Source organism: Panthera pardus, unplaced genomic scaffold, assembly GCF_024362965.1.
Source record: "Panthera pardus isolate Hobbes unplaced genomic scaffold, ASM2436296v1 HiC_scaffold_13, whole genome shotgun sequence".
NCBI classification, from domain to species: Eukaryota; Metazoa; Chordata; class Mammalia; order Carnivora; family Felidae; genus Panthera; species Panthera pardus.
The window spans coordinates 61,751,978-61,769,630 of NW_026526688.1; the positions used below are offsets into that span (position 1 = coordinate 61,751,978).

General features: G+C 34.2%; 1 protein-coding gene across 3 annotated transcripts in view; it reads left to right on the forward strand.

Annotated features, from left to right (window-relative positions):
• SPOCK3 (SPARC (osteonectin), cwcv and kazal like domains proteoglycan 3) overlaps positions 1-17,653 on the forward strand; it is a 478,289-nt gene that overhangs the window by 449,192 nt on the left and 11,444 nt on the right. For all 3 annotated transcript variants that reach the window (XM_053901147.1, XM_019441052.2, XM_053901146.1), the window contains exon 8: positions 15,845-16,066. In XM_053901147.1, coding sequence (XP_053757122.1) covers positions 15,845-16,066 — 222 coding nt within the window. The remainder of the gene's footprint in view (positions 1-15,844; positions 16,067-17,653) is intronic.

The window sequence follows — 17,653 nt, forward strand, 5'->3', positions numbered from 1 at the left end:
TTCAAATTATTTCTCTGATAGTTGCTATATCTGTCATATCTGATTTTGATTCTATTGAATGCTTGGTCTCTTGGCAGTGTTTTTTTTTTCCCTAAATATTTTTCTTCTTCATTTGTGTGTCTTTGTTTCTTTGCTCAAAACTGAACATATTATATAGGATGGTAGAGACTGAGATAAATAGTATGAATGCCTAAAAATAAAGATGCTTCTTTTTTTAGTTGGCATTTAGTAACATGATTGAGTCGATTAGTCATATATTGAACTAGGTTTTGGTTTTGGTCTATTATTGTTAGCCTCAATGCCTCTGTGTTGGTCTTGTGCTTCTGGTGAGGCTGATTTGCCATCCTCTTTTTTCTCCACATGCTTCTTTATGTTTTTCTTTGCAACTGAGTCGCAAAGAGGGTCCTTCACCACAATCTCACCCCTCGACTATTGGTAGACTGTTGGTACTGTACTTGGTACCCGGATAATAGGAGCATTCCTTCATATTCTTGTTAAGTGATAGCCTCAGGCAGGTGCTACACACCTGTACACCGGGATCTCAGAGGTGGAATCTTCTGAGATCCTATCCCAACTTTAATGCAGGGATTCCCTGATGATCTATACTCAGGACATTGTTCTGCCTCTTATTGAGAGACAGCTGGTGTGTTTTGTTTCTTTTTCTTTTCCAATCTCCTGGGTGCAGCATATCCTCACCTGTATCCCCAGGGTGACAGAGTATTTATCTTGTCCCTAGTAACTTAAAGCTTTGTTCCATAACGGATATAGGAACATAGGATAAAGCTGCACACTCACACCTTTCTCACAGCAGCTTCTGTTTCTTAGATGGCTTTATTAGCTCTCTTATCCTACACTAAATCTGCCTTAAAAGTGCTTGCTGAGGTTTTTTGAATAAAATCTGTCAATGGTTATTTATTCCTCTGCCTTTTGTGGCTTCTAAGGGTTGTTTAATGTCATGCTAAACTATACACAGCCTTTAGCAATCCATTGAAGACTTTAGCTGAATTCTCCTTGTTAGCTTATACAGTGTTCCATGGCTGTCTCACCATCTCTTCTTGAAGGCAGATGCCTGTTTTTATACCATGGGTTATTGCATTGTACAGGGACACAGAGTCCCTCATGGGTTCCAAATAATTGTGGTTTTGTAAATTATTCATATATTTCTTATCATTAGGGTGAGAGCAGTACTCCTCCAACCATACAATTTCTGATCAGATGCCAGACTTTAATTGAATCCTTAATTGCGATATGTCATTTTCTTCCTCCTGATTTCAAGTTTGGTGTTTATCTTTAGGTCTTAAGAGTTTGGCTAGAAATGGCCTTTTTTGGTGTGTTTATTTTTTTGCTTGAGGATCATTGTAATCTTTTAAACTGTAAATTTAGATGTTGAAGCATAATTTCTTTCATTATCTTCTCAAGTTATTTTTTTTGCACCATTGTCTTTCTCTTCTCCTATGGGGACTGATTCAATTGCATGTGCTGTACCCCATGTATTATCCAACGGTTTCCTTAGGCACTGTTCATTTCTTTCCTTGCTCTTCCTCACATTAGTTCATTGTAACTGATCTTTATTCAAGTTTATTTTTTTCTCGATGAACTCAGTTCTGCTGTTGAATCCATCTAGTGATTTTTTTTTATGTTTTATAAGCTGCTTCATTATTTTGTTCCTGAATTTCCATTTAGTTCTTTCTTATAATCTCTATTTCTCTACTAATAGTTCCTGTCATTGTAATAAGAAGCGTATTGTATTCTTTTCATTAAAGACAGCTATTTTGGTTGCTTTAGAATCTTGTCTGCTAATTCCAACAACTGTATCCTATATCAGATTCATTCTCAATTGTTTGTCTTTTCTTTTAAGAACATGTCCTTTTTCCCTGGTGCTTCACACATCTCATAAATCTGGATGTTGTTCCACATGTCACATATACTAAATTGTGGAATGCTTTATGTTATTTCAGTCCAATGAGTATTTTTTTTTATTTTAGGAGATAAATAATTTTGTTGGACTCAGAATGAAAACTGTCTTTCTTGAAATCCAGCTCTAATCTCAATTCGGATGTGTAGACTCTAGTGTAGGTGATTGGAATCTACAGTGTGTATGTGAGTGTGATTGATGGGTCATCAGAATCTAGGGCAGATAATATCTGGCAAGAAATATCTGGATTTCTCCTTTGATTTTCAGTGGTTGTACACAATTTTCTAATTTTTTAGGCTGGAATGTGTGTATTTTTCCACGAGTGTCCCTCCCATCTTCTTCCAGGCCAACTCTGTTAGCTACCAGGCTGAAAAACAGCAACAATTGAGAATTCACTCCATATAACTTCCCTTTACAAAATGTAGGCTATCCACCAGAATCTGCCAGCTTCTTAATCACTCTTAAATTCCTTCCTATTTTTTTTTTAATTTGTGCAGAGTTTAATGATTTATGAGTAGGAGCATCAGTCCAGTAAATGTTACTCAGCCATTACTGGAAACAGAATCTAAAATAACTATTTAAATGACATGTTGGAGAGAAGATTTTTGTCTTACTTGTCTTTGGATCTAGAAGACCTAGGAACATAGCATGTATTGAAGCCAGTATGGGAAAAATACTACTTTACTTCTCATTGCCTACTCCTGTGTGACCCCACTCCTTTCCCAAATCAAGTCTTTTAATTAATTTATTTATTTTTGGTGCTGTGGTACTTTTTAAATTTGTAAACCTTCAAGAGTGAGCACAGTCCTTCAGTCACTTTGAATATGTTTTGAAATGTACCTTTCCTGGGATTTCTGCTTTCATTTGAATGGCTTTACATTGATTTATGTTAATCTAAATTATGCTAAGATATTTGCTGAATAAGCAATGCAATCGTTAATATAGGCTTGCTATTTCATAAGATTAGGAAGTGAATTCCTTTGTGTCTGCATTCTAGAAGTGAATAACCTAATTTTCTACTATAGCATATACATTTAGGGGATATTGATCGATGTTTTTCAGTTATAAAACTGTGTCTGATAGCTTTTGCCTTTCAGAAATTTTTGACACATCTTTGAAGAGAAAAGACATCAGCATATGTTTCTTAAGTGATTTTAGATGTTTCATGGGGATTATAGTGATCTCCAAAGGATTGTAAGAACTGGTGAGTGTAGGAGGAAAAAGAGCAAAGTGATTTTACCCATTACTGAGTACAATGTGGTGGTTTGCACCTAGATGTTGTAATCTAGCACCAGTCCTGTAGGGTTCAGTCACAAAAAACAATCATTTATATTATCTTGTGTAGTCCCTTGCAAAGTGGATTTATTTGCCCCTCTTTAAGAGTTGAGGAAGGTTAAGAAGTAAAACCTAAAGTCACACAATTAGTAAGTGGTAAAGGGATTTGAATACAGATTGTATAGACTCTGAACTTAATGAACTTACGTTCTTTGAATTATCATGTAATCTTCCAAAGGATCGCTCAGAATTCAAGTACTATCTAGTCAGTTCAAGTATGTAATTCATCTGGATTGTGGTAACTGCCTCTCATATACTTGTACACACAAAGGGGATATTTTCCTGTTTCATTTTGGCTAAAGATTGTAGAAATGTTTCCCAAAATTAGTAACTATTATTTGGCCTTGATTTTAATATCTCTGAATGAATTTTTTCCTTTGTGTAAAAATAAGTAACATATAGAGTGAGGCTAATACATGTATTTAAAGCTTTCTTGAATTATATCGATAATCTATACCAACTCCCAAGAGAGAGATTTTTAGTTATTAAGTTATTTCTATGTCAGATTTACTTATATTCATTAGCCTTAGGGCTAAATTTGAAAATTTACTCAGGTTTTAGTATCTTGAAACTTAATCTTTAAAACCATGTTTATAATATGTATATAATATAAATATCATTCATCATCTATTTGATAACTAAATATTGGTAGTTCCCTGGACTTCATATTTTTTCTTCTAGTTGTAATAATAAATAAATATTAATAAATAAATATTTATTTTATACTACTACTAATAAATAAATATTTTCATAAATACCAACATTTATTTTAATGCATAATAAAAATATATGCCTTTAACTGACTATGAAGATGTTTAAGTAGATTCTTTTCATACACTAAACCATTTGTTTCGATAATTTTTTATATCTTTAACTGAAGATTTCCTTATGCTACATATTCTATAAGTCATGAAATAAATAAGTGGTTGAAAAATTCAGATAGTGCCAGATAGTGATTTTTTTTCTTTTTCCATGTGAAGGATACTCTCTTATCTTTCTGGAACCATTCATGATTATGCATAGGATATTGATCTTTTTGCTCAAGTGAGTTTTTGAGTGAGTTTTTCTCAGTGTTTCCTTTCCTAGACTCCTTTCTTGAGCTATTAATGAACCATTTGTACTGTTTTGAGCTACATTTCCTTAAATGGAAATTTACTATTTCACTACCTCAAAACAAACTTATTTTTTATTGTCCAACATTTTAATGTTCTCTAAGAAGATGATAAATTCACTGACTAGTCTTCCAGGTTTTTTTGTTTGTTTGTTTGTTTGGTTTTTTGTTTGTTTGTTTGTTTGTTTGTTTAGTAATAAAACTTTTCTATGAAACCAGCAGAAAATTACTCACCTTTACATTTTTTTTCCTGCATCTAATTTCCCTCCAACCACAAAGTACTGTTATTGAATTAATTCTTTTTTGATTCTCTAATCTCACCTCAGGTGTTAAATCCTTTTGTTTTACCTTGCTGGCACTTCTTACTATTTTCTGTGCTCTTATATAGCACCTACTCTAGGACTCAGCTGTTTTATGTTGATTTTTAAGTGTATATTTGTATCTGTTCCATATTTTGTCTCCTTTATATATGTGTATATCCTGCCTGTATAGTATCTGATATGTACTTACCACTTAATTCATTTAATCATCACTTATGGGATCTTTTTGAGTACATACTGTTTGCCAAACATTGACCCAGGCATTTAGGATATAGCAGTGAATAAAAATATCACATTTATTTCATGAGCCACTCCTCTGAATGTCTTTTTCTGATCATTCATCATCTATTTGATAACTAAATATTGGCAGTCCTCTAGACTTATTATTTTTTTCTTCTAGCTATACTAATTATTGTTATGGTTTTGCTTAGTATCTTGTTCAAATATAAAATGTATACAGATGATTCCCAAAATCACATTTCTAGCCTTGATACCCGGAATCATATATTCAACTTCCCATTAAAATCTTCTCTGAAAGTTTGACAAGCATTTCAATATTAACATTGCCAACGTCCAATTTAGATGCCCCATACAAATCTGTTTTTGTGTCTTTATCAACTCAGTAAATGTTAAGTTCATTACTTCAGTAGGTTAAGCCTATCACCTCAGAGCCATCCTTGAGGGAAAAAAAAAAAAAAAAATAGAGACAGAGATGGGAAGATCTCCCAGTAAAAACAAAGCCTTTATTGTAACTCATGTGAGTGAACAGACCATTAATTCTCTGACTTTATTTCTTACAGCTCTCTCCTCATTCACTCAACTCCAGTAAAATTGGTTCTTTCTCTTCTACAGTGGCATCAGGCACGGCCTGACCTTAGATATTTTTGGCTGGCTATTTCTTACACCTGTAATACCCCTCACCCCCAGAACCCAGATTATTCATACCTTCACTTCTCTTGTATTTCTGCTAGGAGATTCTGCCTTTAGAGGCGTTGTGGTAGGATGAATTCTATAGCCCTTCTAGGATTCCACACCCCTATAGGATTCCACACCCCTATTCCACAGGTGCCCTATAATTTTATGCTTTTTAACTTAATTGTTTGCACATACTACTCTTTCCACATTGATTTCACCCATATATTTATTATTTTTAACACCACTAAAAATATGTATATCCCAAACCTCACATTAATTATAATATTGAGCTCTGTGTTACCTCTATTTAGATACCTACCATAACATTTCATGAAAATATTAATATTCAAGAGAGGAGAACTTTGTAAAAACAGTTATTCAAGAGGGGTGCCTGGGTGGCTCAGTGGGTTAAGCGTCCAACTTCAGCTCAGGTCATGATCTCAGTCTATGAGTTCGAGCCCCGCATCAGGCTCTGTGCTGACAGCTTAGAGCCTGGATCCTGTTTCAAATTCTGTGTGTCCCTCTCTCTCTGCTCCTCCCCGTCATGCTCTGTCTCTCTCTCCTTCAAAAATAAAAACATTAAAATTATTCAAGAAACAACTTTAATAATGTCAAGGGATGTCAAAGTCCTTAAGTTCACCCAACAAGAGTGAATCCACTCGTAATTTTTACACAACTGCATATTATTTCCAAATTTGCAAGAAGATAATTTTAAGCAATATTCAGACTCTGAAAGTTAGTTTTGAGTATTCCATTGTATAAAATCCCTATTATCATATTTCAAATGATAAATGTAGATTTCCCCTTAGTTATTTTTTCTCTCTCATCTTGCATTGATAAACTATCAGATTTGATCATATATGATGACTATTGGAGAGCATTTCATATATAGATCCTCTACACATACACATACACATAATGTCCTCATTGCCAAACTTAGAGGGTCATATTGTAATTCAGGCACAACATAGATGCAATTATAATAGTGAAGAGAAAAATGAAGAATGTGGCATTCTTACTGAAATACTGAAAGTAGGCATATGACATGCTTTGTAAAATTCACTTTATTTACTTTCCGTTCATTTAGTATTCTGCTGTGTCATTTAGTGTTACCACCTAACAATTAAGATGTGTTCTAACATTCTAAAATGTGAAAAAGGAAAAGGTTCATAATAATTTAAGTCTCTTTATGAGTAATTTTTAGATATGCAGTGTTACGTTTATACTAGTTTTAAAATTAACTATAAAAAGATGGGACCACATAGTAACTCATACATATACTAATGTTGCATGATTTTCTTCAAAAACTTGGGATTTTTTGGATTGATTTTGACTGACTATACTTGATTCCAGTTCTCAAGGTCTTGATCAGTGGGAACCTGGGAGGAAGGTGGATATACTGGATTAGTGGGAAATGCCCATTTGCTTGTGGTTTTCACATTGAGAATGCGCAGCTTCCAGAATAATAGTCTTGGTGATGACTAGATTAAAAATGGGACAAGCAGCAGCCGGAGGGCACAGTGACCGGCCTGTGTACTTTCTCCTGAGTTCTGTAATAGAGAGAGAATCTGGGTGAACCAAGCAGGGAGACCGGGGTATAGTATCTACTTCAGCCATTCCCTTCGAAGAAACTGTCATGAGCAGCATGTCCCTGTAATCACTGAGCTCAACATTGCACCTGTGCCCTGTGTCCTATAATGTGTCAACACATGACTCTCAACATTGCACCTGTGCCTGTGTCCTATAATGTGTCAACACATGACTCGCCAGTGTATGCAAAGCACAAGGGAACATACAAAGACATTAAAAACACTGACTTTACCCTTGGTTGAAATTCGACTGTAGTGGGAAATTCTCCCAGAAGTGGGATAAAGATGGCCTCAGCATTTATTTTTGTCCAGATGGAGGAGTAGACAAAAGAAAACCCCAAAGCATCATTTACCTGAACTAAAAATCAGTTTGTGTTGATGGAAAGCCTAAGGTCATAAAACTTATAGAGGAAAATATAAGAATAAATATATCTAACCTTTGGTTAGCAGACATTTCTTAGATATGACACATAAAAGGAACAAATGATAAATCACACTTCTTCTATATATATAGATAGATAGATATAGATCTATATAGATCTATCTATATATATAGTTTTTTAAAAAATACTGCTTTAAAATGAAAAGACAAGACACACACTGAGAGAAAATATTGCCAAATACATATCTAATAAAGGTCTTGAATCCAAAAAATATATATAAATAATACTAATCTCAATAATTGTCAAACAACTTACCTGAAAAGTGGGTAAAGATCTGTACACTTGCACAAAGCAGATTTGTGATGTAAATTAACATATGAAAATATTGACATCAGTCAGTATTAGGGAAATGCTGTATTCAATCACAGTGAGATGCCTCTTATACGCTTATTAAAGTGGTAATAAATAAATAAATAACATTACCAAGAAGTGCTGGTGAGTATGGAAGCAGTTGAACCTCTAATAACTGGCTAATAGGAACTCAAAATGGTACAGACTCTTTGAAAAACAGTTTTATAAAATGAAACATAACTTACCATATAACCCAGAAATCTCATTTCAGGATATTTATCTTGAAGAAATTTAGGATATTGAAGATATCCTAGATTGAAGAAAAATCTAGGATATTTATCTTAGAGAAATTATAACATATGATCACATAAAACATATATGTGGATATTTACAACAACTGTATAATTACAAAACTGGTGACTACCTAAATGCCCTTCAAGTGGTGAATGGTTAAATTATTGTATATCCATATAGTGAATGGGATACACATTGTTGGCGGGCTAAATTAATCCCAGAATAAAGCTCTGTTCTGTGCCTGCCATACAAAGCTTAAAAGCTATCCTTAAAAGAATAAGTTGATGCACAGGTTATTTAATTTCATGCTGGAACAAAATATAACATTGTAGAGAAATATTACAAAATCCGCCAACCAATAATTTAAAATTCATAAGGTTCAGATCAAATTAAAATTTATCAAGGATGCAAAGAAGTGCAAAAATATGGTCCATAATATGGAGAAATCATAATCTTGAAAATATACTCAGAAATTACAACGATGATGAGATTAATATATAAAGATTATAAAATAACCATAAACATTATTGATACGCAAAGTAGCATAAAGGTAAATAGGAACATCAATTACAAAAAAAGGATATGGGAATAAAACACCCAAATAGGATGTCTAAAGATGAAACACACAATAAATGAAATGAAAACATCCTGAGTGAGAATACAAAGACATTGAACTGAGCAGGGAGGGAAAAATGAACCTGAAGGTGTATGATAGAAACTATCTAAATTAAAGCACATTGAAGAAAACAGAAACTGAAAAAAAAATTCTGTGTCTTAGTGAACCATGGGACAATGTAGAGGGGATTAATATACGAGTAACTGAAGTCTCAAAAGAATGCTAAAAGTGTAGAGCCTCAGAAAATTATATGAATAAATAATGGTTAAAAACTTTCTGGATTTTACTAATATAATAAACCCACACATGCAAGAAATACCATAAACATTAAGCAACAGAAACAAAGAAAACCAAACCAAAGTGTACCATAAGAAGGGGCGCCTGGGTGGCTCAGTTGGTTGGGTGTCCAACTTCGGCTCAGGTCATGATCTCACAGTCTGTGGGTTTGAGCCCCAAGTCGGGCTCTGTGCTGACAGCTCAGAGCCTGGAGCCTGCTTCCGATTCTGTGTCTCCCTCTCTCTTGCCCTCCCCTGCTCATGTTCTGTCTCTCTCTGCTTCAAAAATAAATAAAAACATTTTAAAAAATTAAAAAAAAACCCAAAGTGTACCATAAGTAAATTACTAAAAGGCAGTATTGAAAAGCAAATATTAAAAGCAACCAGAGGTGGGGGGGGGGAGAAAGGAAAAAATTTGTTCAGAGGAGCAAAGCTCAGCATGTCAGCTAGCTTCCCCTCAACACTATTCACAATACAGTGGAACTTTTTTTTTAATTTATTTTTGGGACAGAGAGAGACAGAGCATGGACGGGGGAGGGGCAGAGAGAGAGGGAGACACAGAATCGGAAACAGGCTCCAGGTCCGAGCCATCAGCCCAGAGCCTGACGCGGAGCTCGAACTCACAGACCGCGAGATCGTGACCTGGCTGAAGTCGGACGCTTAACCGACTGCGCCACCCAGGCGCCCCAATACAGTGGAACATTTTTAAGCTGTTAAAAGAAAGAAAGTCGCTGACAAAAATGTTTCTTCAAAAATTAAGCCAAAAAAAAAAAAAAAAAAGCCAGAAAAAGAAAAAAAAAAACCTTTTCAATAATCAAAAGCTGAGAAATTTCAAGAAATATTAAATGAGTTTATTGACACAAAAGGTAATTATACAACACAGAAATTTGAATCTATATTTAAGAATGTAGAAAGCCAGAAATGCTTAACATGGGGGGGAAATATGTTTGACAAAATAAGAAATCTGTATTTGGTCTCTGCCCCTAGTTCCTGACATAGAACTTCTAAACTCTTGTAACTTCCTGAGTAATGAGGATATTAGGAGCATCTTACATAGAGCACCTAAATCCCTTGGAATGTCCTGGGTGATATAAACATCTTTTGTTCTAATGAGGTGACTCTCGGCGGGCTCCTGGATAGCTTCAGGATGATGGCTGGTTACTATAAAGACCAAACTGTGATTAGAAGTCTGGCACTGTCAGCCCTACCCTCCATCCTCTGGAGAGGGGAGAGAGGCTGACTATTGAGTTAATAATCCATCATGCCTACTAGATGAAGCTTCTGTAAAAATCCCTAAGCTAAGGGGTTCGTGTTCAGAGGGCTTCTGAGTTGGTGAATGCATCCATGTGCTGACAGAGTGGTCCACCCCAACTCCATAGGAACAGAAGTTCCTGCATTTGGGACCCTTCCATATCTCACCCTATGTATCTCTTCATCTGGGTATTTATTTCTATTCTTTGTAATTTCCTTTACAATAAACTGGCAAACATAAACTGTTTCCCTAAGATCTGTGAGTTGTCATAACGAATTATGGAACCTGAGGAAGGGGTCATGGGAACCCACTAATCTGTGGTCAAGTTGAGAGAAGTGTGAATAGTTGGGAACCCACTACATGATATTGGTATCTGAAGTAAGGGTGCATTCGGTGGGACTGAGCCCTTAACCTGCTGGATCTGTACTAACTGAATGGATAATGTCAGAATTGAATTAAATTGTAGGACACCCAGTTGGTATCCACAGAGTATTAGAGAGTTGCCTTGTGTAGAAAACCCATATTTCATGTCAGAAGTGTTTACACGGAGAAAAAAAAAATTCCTTTAATATAAAGGATTTTTTTTCACATTTTTTAATCACTTGGAAAAGCTAATACATTGTTCAGAGCAAACATCATAACAATGTACTGTGAAATTTGCAACATATATAGAATTAAAAGGGGTAACCCTCATAGCAAAATAATGTGAGAAAAGGTAAAGGATTTAAGTATACCCTGGCAAATTTCTTACCACGTATGTGAAGTGGTACAGTATTATTTGAAGGAAGATTGTGATTAAGCTAATGATGTATACTGTAAAGCTGAGGACATCCTCAGCTGACAACCATCAAAAAGCAAATATATTTCATAAACTACATTAGTTTTCTATTATGAATGTAACAGATTACCATAAAAATTAGTAGCTTAAGCAACACAAATTTATTATTTTATAGCCCTGTAAGTCAGAGATCCAACACAGGTCTCCCCATGTTAAATCAAGGTGTATGAAGGGCTCTAGGAGAGGATCCATTTCTTTAATCAGTAGGGTTGTTGTCAAAATTTATTTTCTTGAAGTTATAGGAGTATTCCAGTCCTTGTTGGCTTTTCCCAGATGTAGACACTACTCACTTTCCTAGACCTATGGTCTCCTTCTTCCATATTCAAAGCCATTTTTTCTCTGTCTCATTTCTATTAGCTATGAAAAGCTTATGGTTTCACTTTATGGTTTCATTCTAAAGGATTTATGTAATTATATCGGGTTTACCCAGATAATCCACAATTATCTCCCAATTTTAAAGTCAACTGATTAGCCAATTTAATTCCATCTGCAAACTTAAGTCCTTTTAGCAATGTAATATCACAGGGGTCTAGGGATTAGAGTGTGGACATCTTTGAGGGGTTATTATTTTGCCTACCACATAAACTAATAGTGGAGATTAAATAAGAATATTAAAAATATAAAAAAGCATATTTAATCAAAAAATAAAAGAGAAACAGAAAGAACAATTAATAAAGAGGAAAAATAAAATAATACTAACATGAAGTTTTAAAAACAACCATATTGAAATAATATTAAATGTATGTGGTCTAAACCCTTTAATCAATAGGCAGAGATTTTCAGACTTGGACAAAATGTGAGACTCAGTGTTGTGCTCTCTCTAAGACACTTTTAGTATAAAAGTATAAATTAGTTAAAAGTATAATAATAGAAATTCTAGTTATAAAAAAGTTGAAATGACTATATTTATGTAAGACAAAATAGACTTCAGAAATTGGGCAAAAGCTGTAAGTTTTACTGTGACAGAAATCAGCTCTCTGTCTAAATCTAGCAACTTTTTTCATGTTACAATGATATTGAAGCATATATCAAGAATATTACATACATACATAGTAAAAATAATGCATATAACACGTATATGTATAATATTTGTACTATGTTATATATAGTGACTATGTTATCCAAGAACTCTCAACTTTTGTATTGTTCCAAAAGTTCAAGATAAGTCAGAAAACAATTTTTTCAATTTAATTTCATTTTATATTTGTAGCATCAACTGAATGGAATTATATTGAAAGTATATATTTAATTTAGAATATTAAAATAATTTTGTCTACTCCTTTTCTGTTACTTATGATTCTGATTAACCTTATAACACAATTTTTGTATAAATATATTATTCAAATGATATAAACTCACTGTATTTTTTATCTTCAAAGTAACAGAGATCATGTTTGAAAAATCCCCACATTACGTAGATATGGGCATTAAAGTCTAGATATAGTAATTTAACCATGCAAGGTAATGCCAGGGCACAGGCCAGTGACCTGAATACAAATCAGATACCTTGACATTTTTTATCTAAAACATTATTGCACATCACCAAATTGATCATTCAATAAACATGTACTATGTAAGAATTTCATTTCTTTGTAGCATAAAGAGTAAACTCTTGTGTTTAAAATTTATTAAATATCTGTACATGTTACATTTTCAGAAATGTTATATTATGTGAATGTCTGTGCTGTATAATAAGTTCTCAAAATAGAGCTTCAAAAATTATTGAAAGGTTAGGGCTACTTTTGTTTCATTGTTATTGAAAAACTAAGAAGAAATAAGGTGTTGAAATCGACAAGGGTGTTTGCATGGTACATCATAAAATCTGGGCAGAGATAATTTTAAAAATTATTTTGCAGATTTTTAACATAAAATACAAACAAATGGTTACCAGAGGGGAGGTGTATGGGGGGATGGATGAAATAATTGAAAGGGATTAAGAGTACACTTATCATGATAAGCACTGAGTAACGTATAGAATTGTTGACTCACTATATTGTACACCTGAACTTAATTCAATACAATATATTAATTATACTGGATATTAAAAATAAAAATATAAAAATTAAATTGAACTCAAAAATAAAGTAAAATTTATGTCTTAATCGTTGATGATTGGTCAAAGGGAACTCAAGCGATTATGAAGATGTGATATGAACAATCCTCAAAAATCTCTCATATGGGCTATTCCAGTTACTTCCTACTGGCATCCCAATTTCCACACTTGCTCCCATATAATTCACATGGCAGAAAGTGTTTCCTTTTAAAACAAAATTCAGATGGTGTCACACTCTCTTCTAACATTTCAGTCATTCTTTATTGTACTAAAAAGACAGGCCAGAGTATGTGCACTAGAATTGAATGTTCTGTTCTCTCACTGCTGATTCTTCACCGCCTGTCACTAAATAGCATTCATGAGATGATGAATCTCTAACAGCTGGCCTTCTCTTCACTTTCTCTGGACAATTTCTTATATCTCACCTACCCCTGCATCCCAAACACTGAGAGAGAGCCTTCAATCTTTGGTTAAGTCCCAGATAGTCTTTGCCTTTTATCTGCACAGATGTTATACCCACTGTCTTTCCCCAGTGCTCTTTCCCCACTTTGACCAGGACTAGTCACAAGGTAGATAAGCAGATATTCACCTGGAAATCAGATGTTTAGCTCTCCTTGCAGACACTTGTGGACTTTACTAGGGCTCTCAATGAGACCTTCATGCTAAGCATTAGGAAACTAGCCAGTTGAGTGCTCTATTCTCAATAACTAGGTGAAGGGAGAGGATAATCTCTCTTTACTAACTCTTACTGTTCACCAAAGGGTAATAGCTCTTCTGTATTCTTTCCATATCTTTTATTCATAAAAGCAGAATTGCACCACTGGGTTTCTCCATTGTACCAGAAAATGAGATGAGAGAGAGGGTGTGGCTCAAAGGCATACCAGAAATCTCACACCAAGAACTTCATTCCTTTGAATACTTTTGCAGTGGTTAGTATATTATGCTGTGGGTTCCTGTCTTCATGTGGTCACTGAGCATTTGACAATTTCTGGCAGTAAGGAACAGTCCCAACCAGTATCTCAAGCCATACTGTTTTAAAAATAAGCTCCAAGATAATAATGACCTTATCTATATTTTCAACCCTGTATTTGCAGAACCAAGGTTAAGACCCGAAAAGTAAATAGGAAATGAGAAACTCATGAGTGCTTGTAGTTTGTTTGTTTGAGTGGGAGAATTTGTTTTCATTCTACAAACAATTTTACAAAGAAAAATACAAATAATAAAAAAATGACTGGATTTTTTTCTTTATGCTTTTACGAAAGAGTCACAAATACCTCTTTTACCTTTGGAAACCCATGGATAGAAAGCATGGTGATTCATGGACAGAAAGCGCAATATGTTCTGATACATGAATAGAATGAATTCCATAAAGGTGTTTAAAATGAGAATTTCTTAAGTCCCAAATCTCCCAATCAGGACTTATTTAATGTAATACTATTTATCCTAAAAATGCTAAATAGGATTTAAAAACTAAATCCTAAATGTGTATGTCTTTATTTTCAATTACCTGTACACCTTGGAGTATAAAAATTAAATTAAAGGTACATATTAAAATAGATTATGTACAACTAGAACATCAAATTAACTGCAGCGGAGAGAGAATTTCATTCATAAATGGTTAAACTACTCTTCAACCCCTGCTATTGAAGGTTAAACCCTTTGGATAGCCAGCTTTCCGAAAGTCTCCACAAGTCCAAATGCATCCTCTTTTTCATGCCAGTTAACTGAGTTGTTATTTTACTTTCACTTATAATGAGTGGAAAAGAGCAAATAAAAAGGAAACCGCGTTACCAAAATATCTGTTAAAGATCATTTAAGCCTGACAAAGAATAATTGAAAGTAAATTTTTAAATTATGCTTCAAAACACTGACATTGTATCTGATGCTATTTAGGACATAGAGTATTAGCAGGGCCTGAAGTTTATCCAGAGAAACCCAAATTTTGATAGATTGTACCTTGGATGCAAACCCATTTCCATCATTTCTCTATACCTGAGTCCATCCAGCGCCCCCCGCCATCTCCCATTTCAGCATATTTGCAATTGTAAAAATTGCCTTAAGAGAAGCAAAAGACAGAGTACCTGTATAAACCACATGATGGTTATTCTTTCTCTGGACATGTATTACTTATAAAATCGCCATGGTTCCACAAAGATACGGAGCATTAATGAAATTCTTCCTTATTATGTGTTAAATTTTGCTTTTGTTAAAATTTTACTTTTTGTAAAATTTCTTTGAATGGGAATGAATTTTATTTCTTTATTAATAGGACATTATTACTCAATAATACATTCATAATGACAACCTATTTATTAAGAAACAGTTTGAAGAATGGTAAATATATCTAACATAATTACAAAAATAAGTGCCATTGAATAATGCCTAATCGTACTAGATGCTTCTGACAACTGTCCTGAAGGTAGGTATTACTATCCCCATTTTACTTTGAAATTAATTACCCAAGATGAATTTAAAGCCTCAACGTCTGACTGTTGAGTGGGTGCTCTAACAGGAACCAACTATTATTTTCCTTTACTTTGCTTGCTGCTGATGGTGACCTTCAGATTTCGCTAATCATTTTCTGCCTTTGCCTTTAGGATTTGATACCAGTATCTTGCCGATCTGCAAGGATTCGCTTGGCTGGATGTTTAATAGACTTGATACAAACTATGACCTGCTACTGGATCAGTCAGAGCTCGGAAGCATTTACCTTGATAAGAATGAACAGTGTACCAAGGCGTTCTTCAATTCTTGTGACACATACAAGGACAGTTTGATATCGAACAATGAATGGTGCTACTGCTTCCAGAGACAGCAAGGTAAAAGATGAGACACATACTGATGCAGATAGTTGACCTGCATGTCGAATTTTATCTATTTCTTCATGATTAAAAAAAAAAAAGTACATCTTATCCCATTCATTTTAGTAGATATTTTTCTCATTAGAGTGCTTAATAAAAGAGCAAATAAGCAGCATGTGAAACAATATAACTCGGCTAGGGATACAAAACATGCTAAACAAGATGAAAAATAGTAATTAGTATTTTATATTAATGCACTTCATTATAGTTTCTATTATGAACCACCAAGAAGCACAGAGAGATAGGAGAACATAGATATTAAAAGCAATCATTAAAATTAATTTGCTATCTGCTTTGCCCACGGTGTAAAATAAATGGTTTTTTTATCACTATACTGTGGAGTTTTAATGTTCTATTTTGTGATCTTATTAAATGTGCCGAATGAACCACTGCATTCACCATAAAGTTATTTTTTACTCGTTTGATTTTAAAATGTCTTGGCCTTTCAGACTTTTAAAACTAACTTAGCTTCGTACAAATTCACTAGCAAAGAAAGTGTCTCTTGATTCTCTGGAAGAGGCGAGTTACCTGGGAGAGCTGGTATGATGCTAGTTCCTTCGGCATCCTTCTTTACTGGGAAATGCAATGTAACAGTGAAACCATACTTATATAATCAGTCTAATGGCAATTGAAATTAAGTAGGTAACAAAAAAAGATCCAAAACCTCACTTTATGATAAAGTTTGGGGAAACTAAGGAAACAGTGGTGTGTGTAATTTTGACGCTAATTTTATTTTTATTATTTTATTTTATTTTATTTAAATCCAAGTTAGTTTATATATAGTGTAATAATGGAGTAATTCGGGAGTAGAATTTAGTGATTCATCACTTACCTAGGACACCCAGTGTTCATCTCAACAAGTGCCCTCCTTAGTACCCATCATCCATTTAACCCATCCCCCACTCAACACCCCTCCAGCAACCCTCAATTTGTTCTCTGTATTTAAGAGTCTCTTATGGTTTGCCTCCCCCTCTGTTTTTTTCTTATTTTTCCATCCTTTCTCCTATGTTCATCTGTTTTGTTTCTTAAATTCCACATATGAGTGAAATCATTTGATACTTGTCCTTCTCTGACTGATTTATTTCACTTAGCGTAATACATTCTAGATCCATCCACGTTTCAGAGGTCAAGATTTTATTCTTTTTGATACCTGGAGTAATATTCCATTGTATACATTTACCACATCATCCTTCTCCATTCATCAGTTGATGGACATTTGGGCTCTTTCCATATTTTGGCTATTGTTGATAGCGCTACTATAAACTTTGGGGTGCACATGCCCCTTTGGATCAGCATTTTGGTATCCTTTGGATAAATACCTAGTAGTGTAATTACTGGAACATAGGATAGCTTCATTTTTAATTTTTTTGAGGAACCTCCATTCTGTTTTCCAGAGTGGCTGCACCAGTTTGCATTCCCACTGACAGTGCAAAAGTGTTCTCTCCACATCGTCACCAACATCTGTGGTTCCCTGAGTTGTGAATTTTAGGCATTCTGACTGGTTGATCCTAATTTTAAAAAACAAACAGGGAATTATTCTAATGT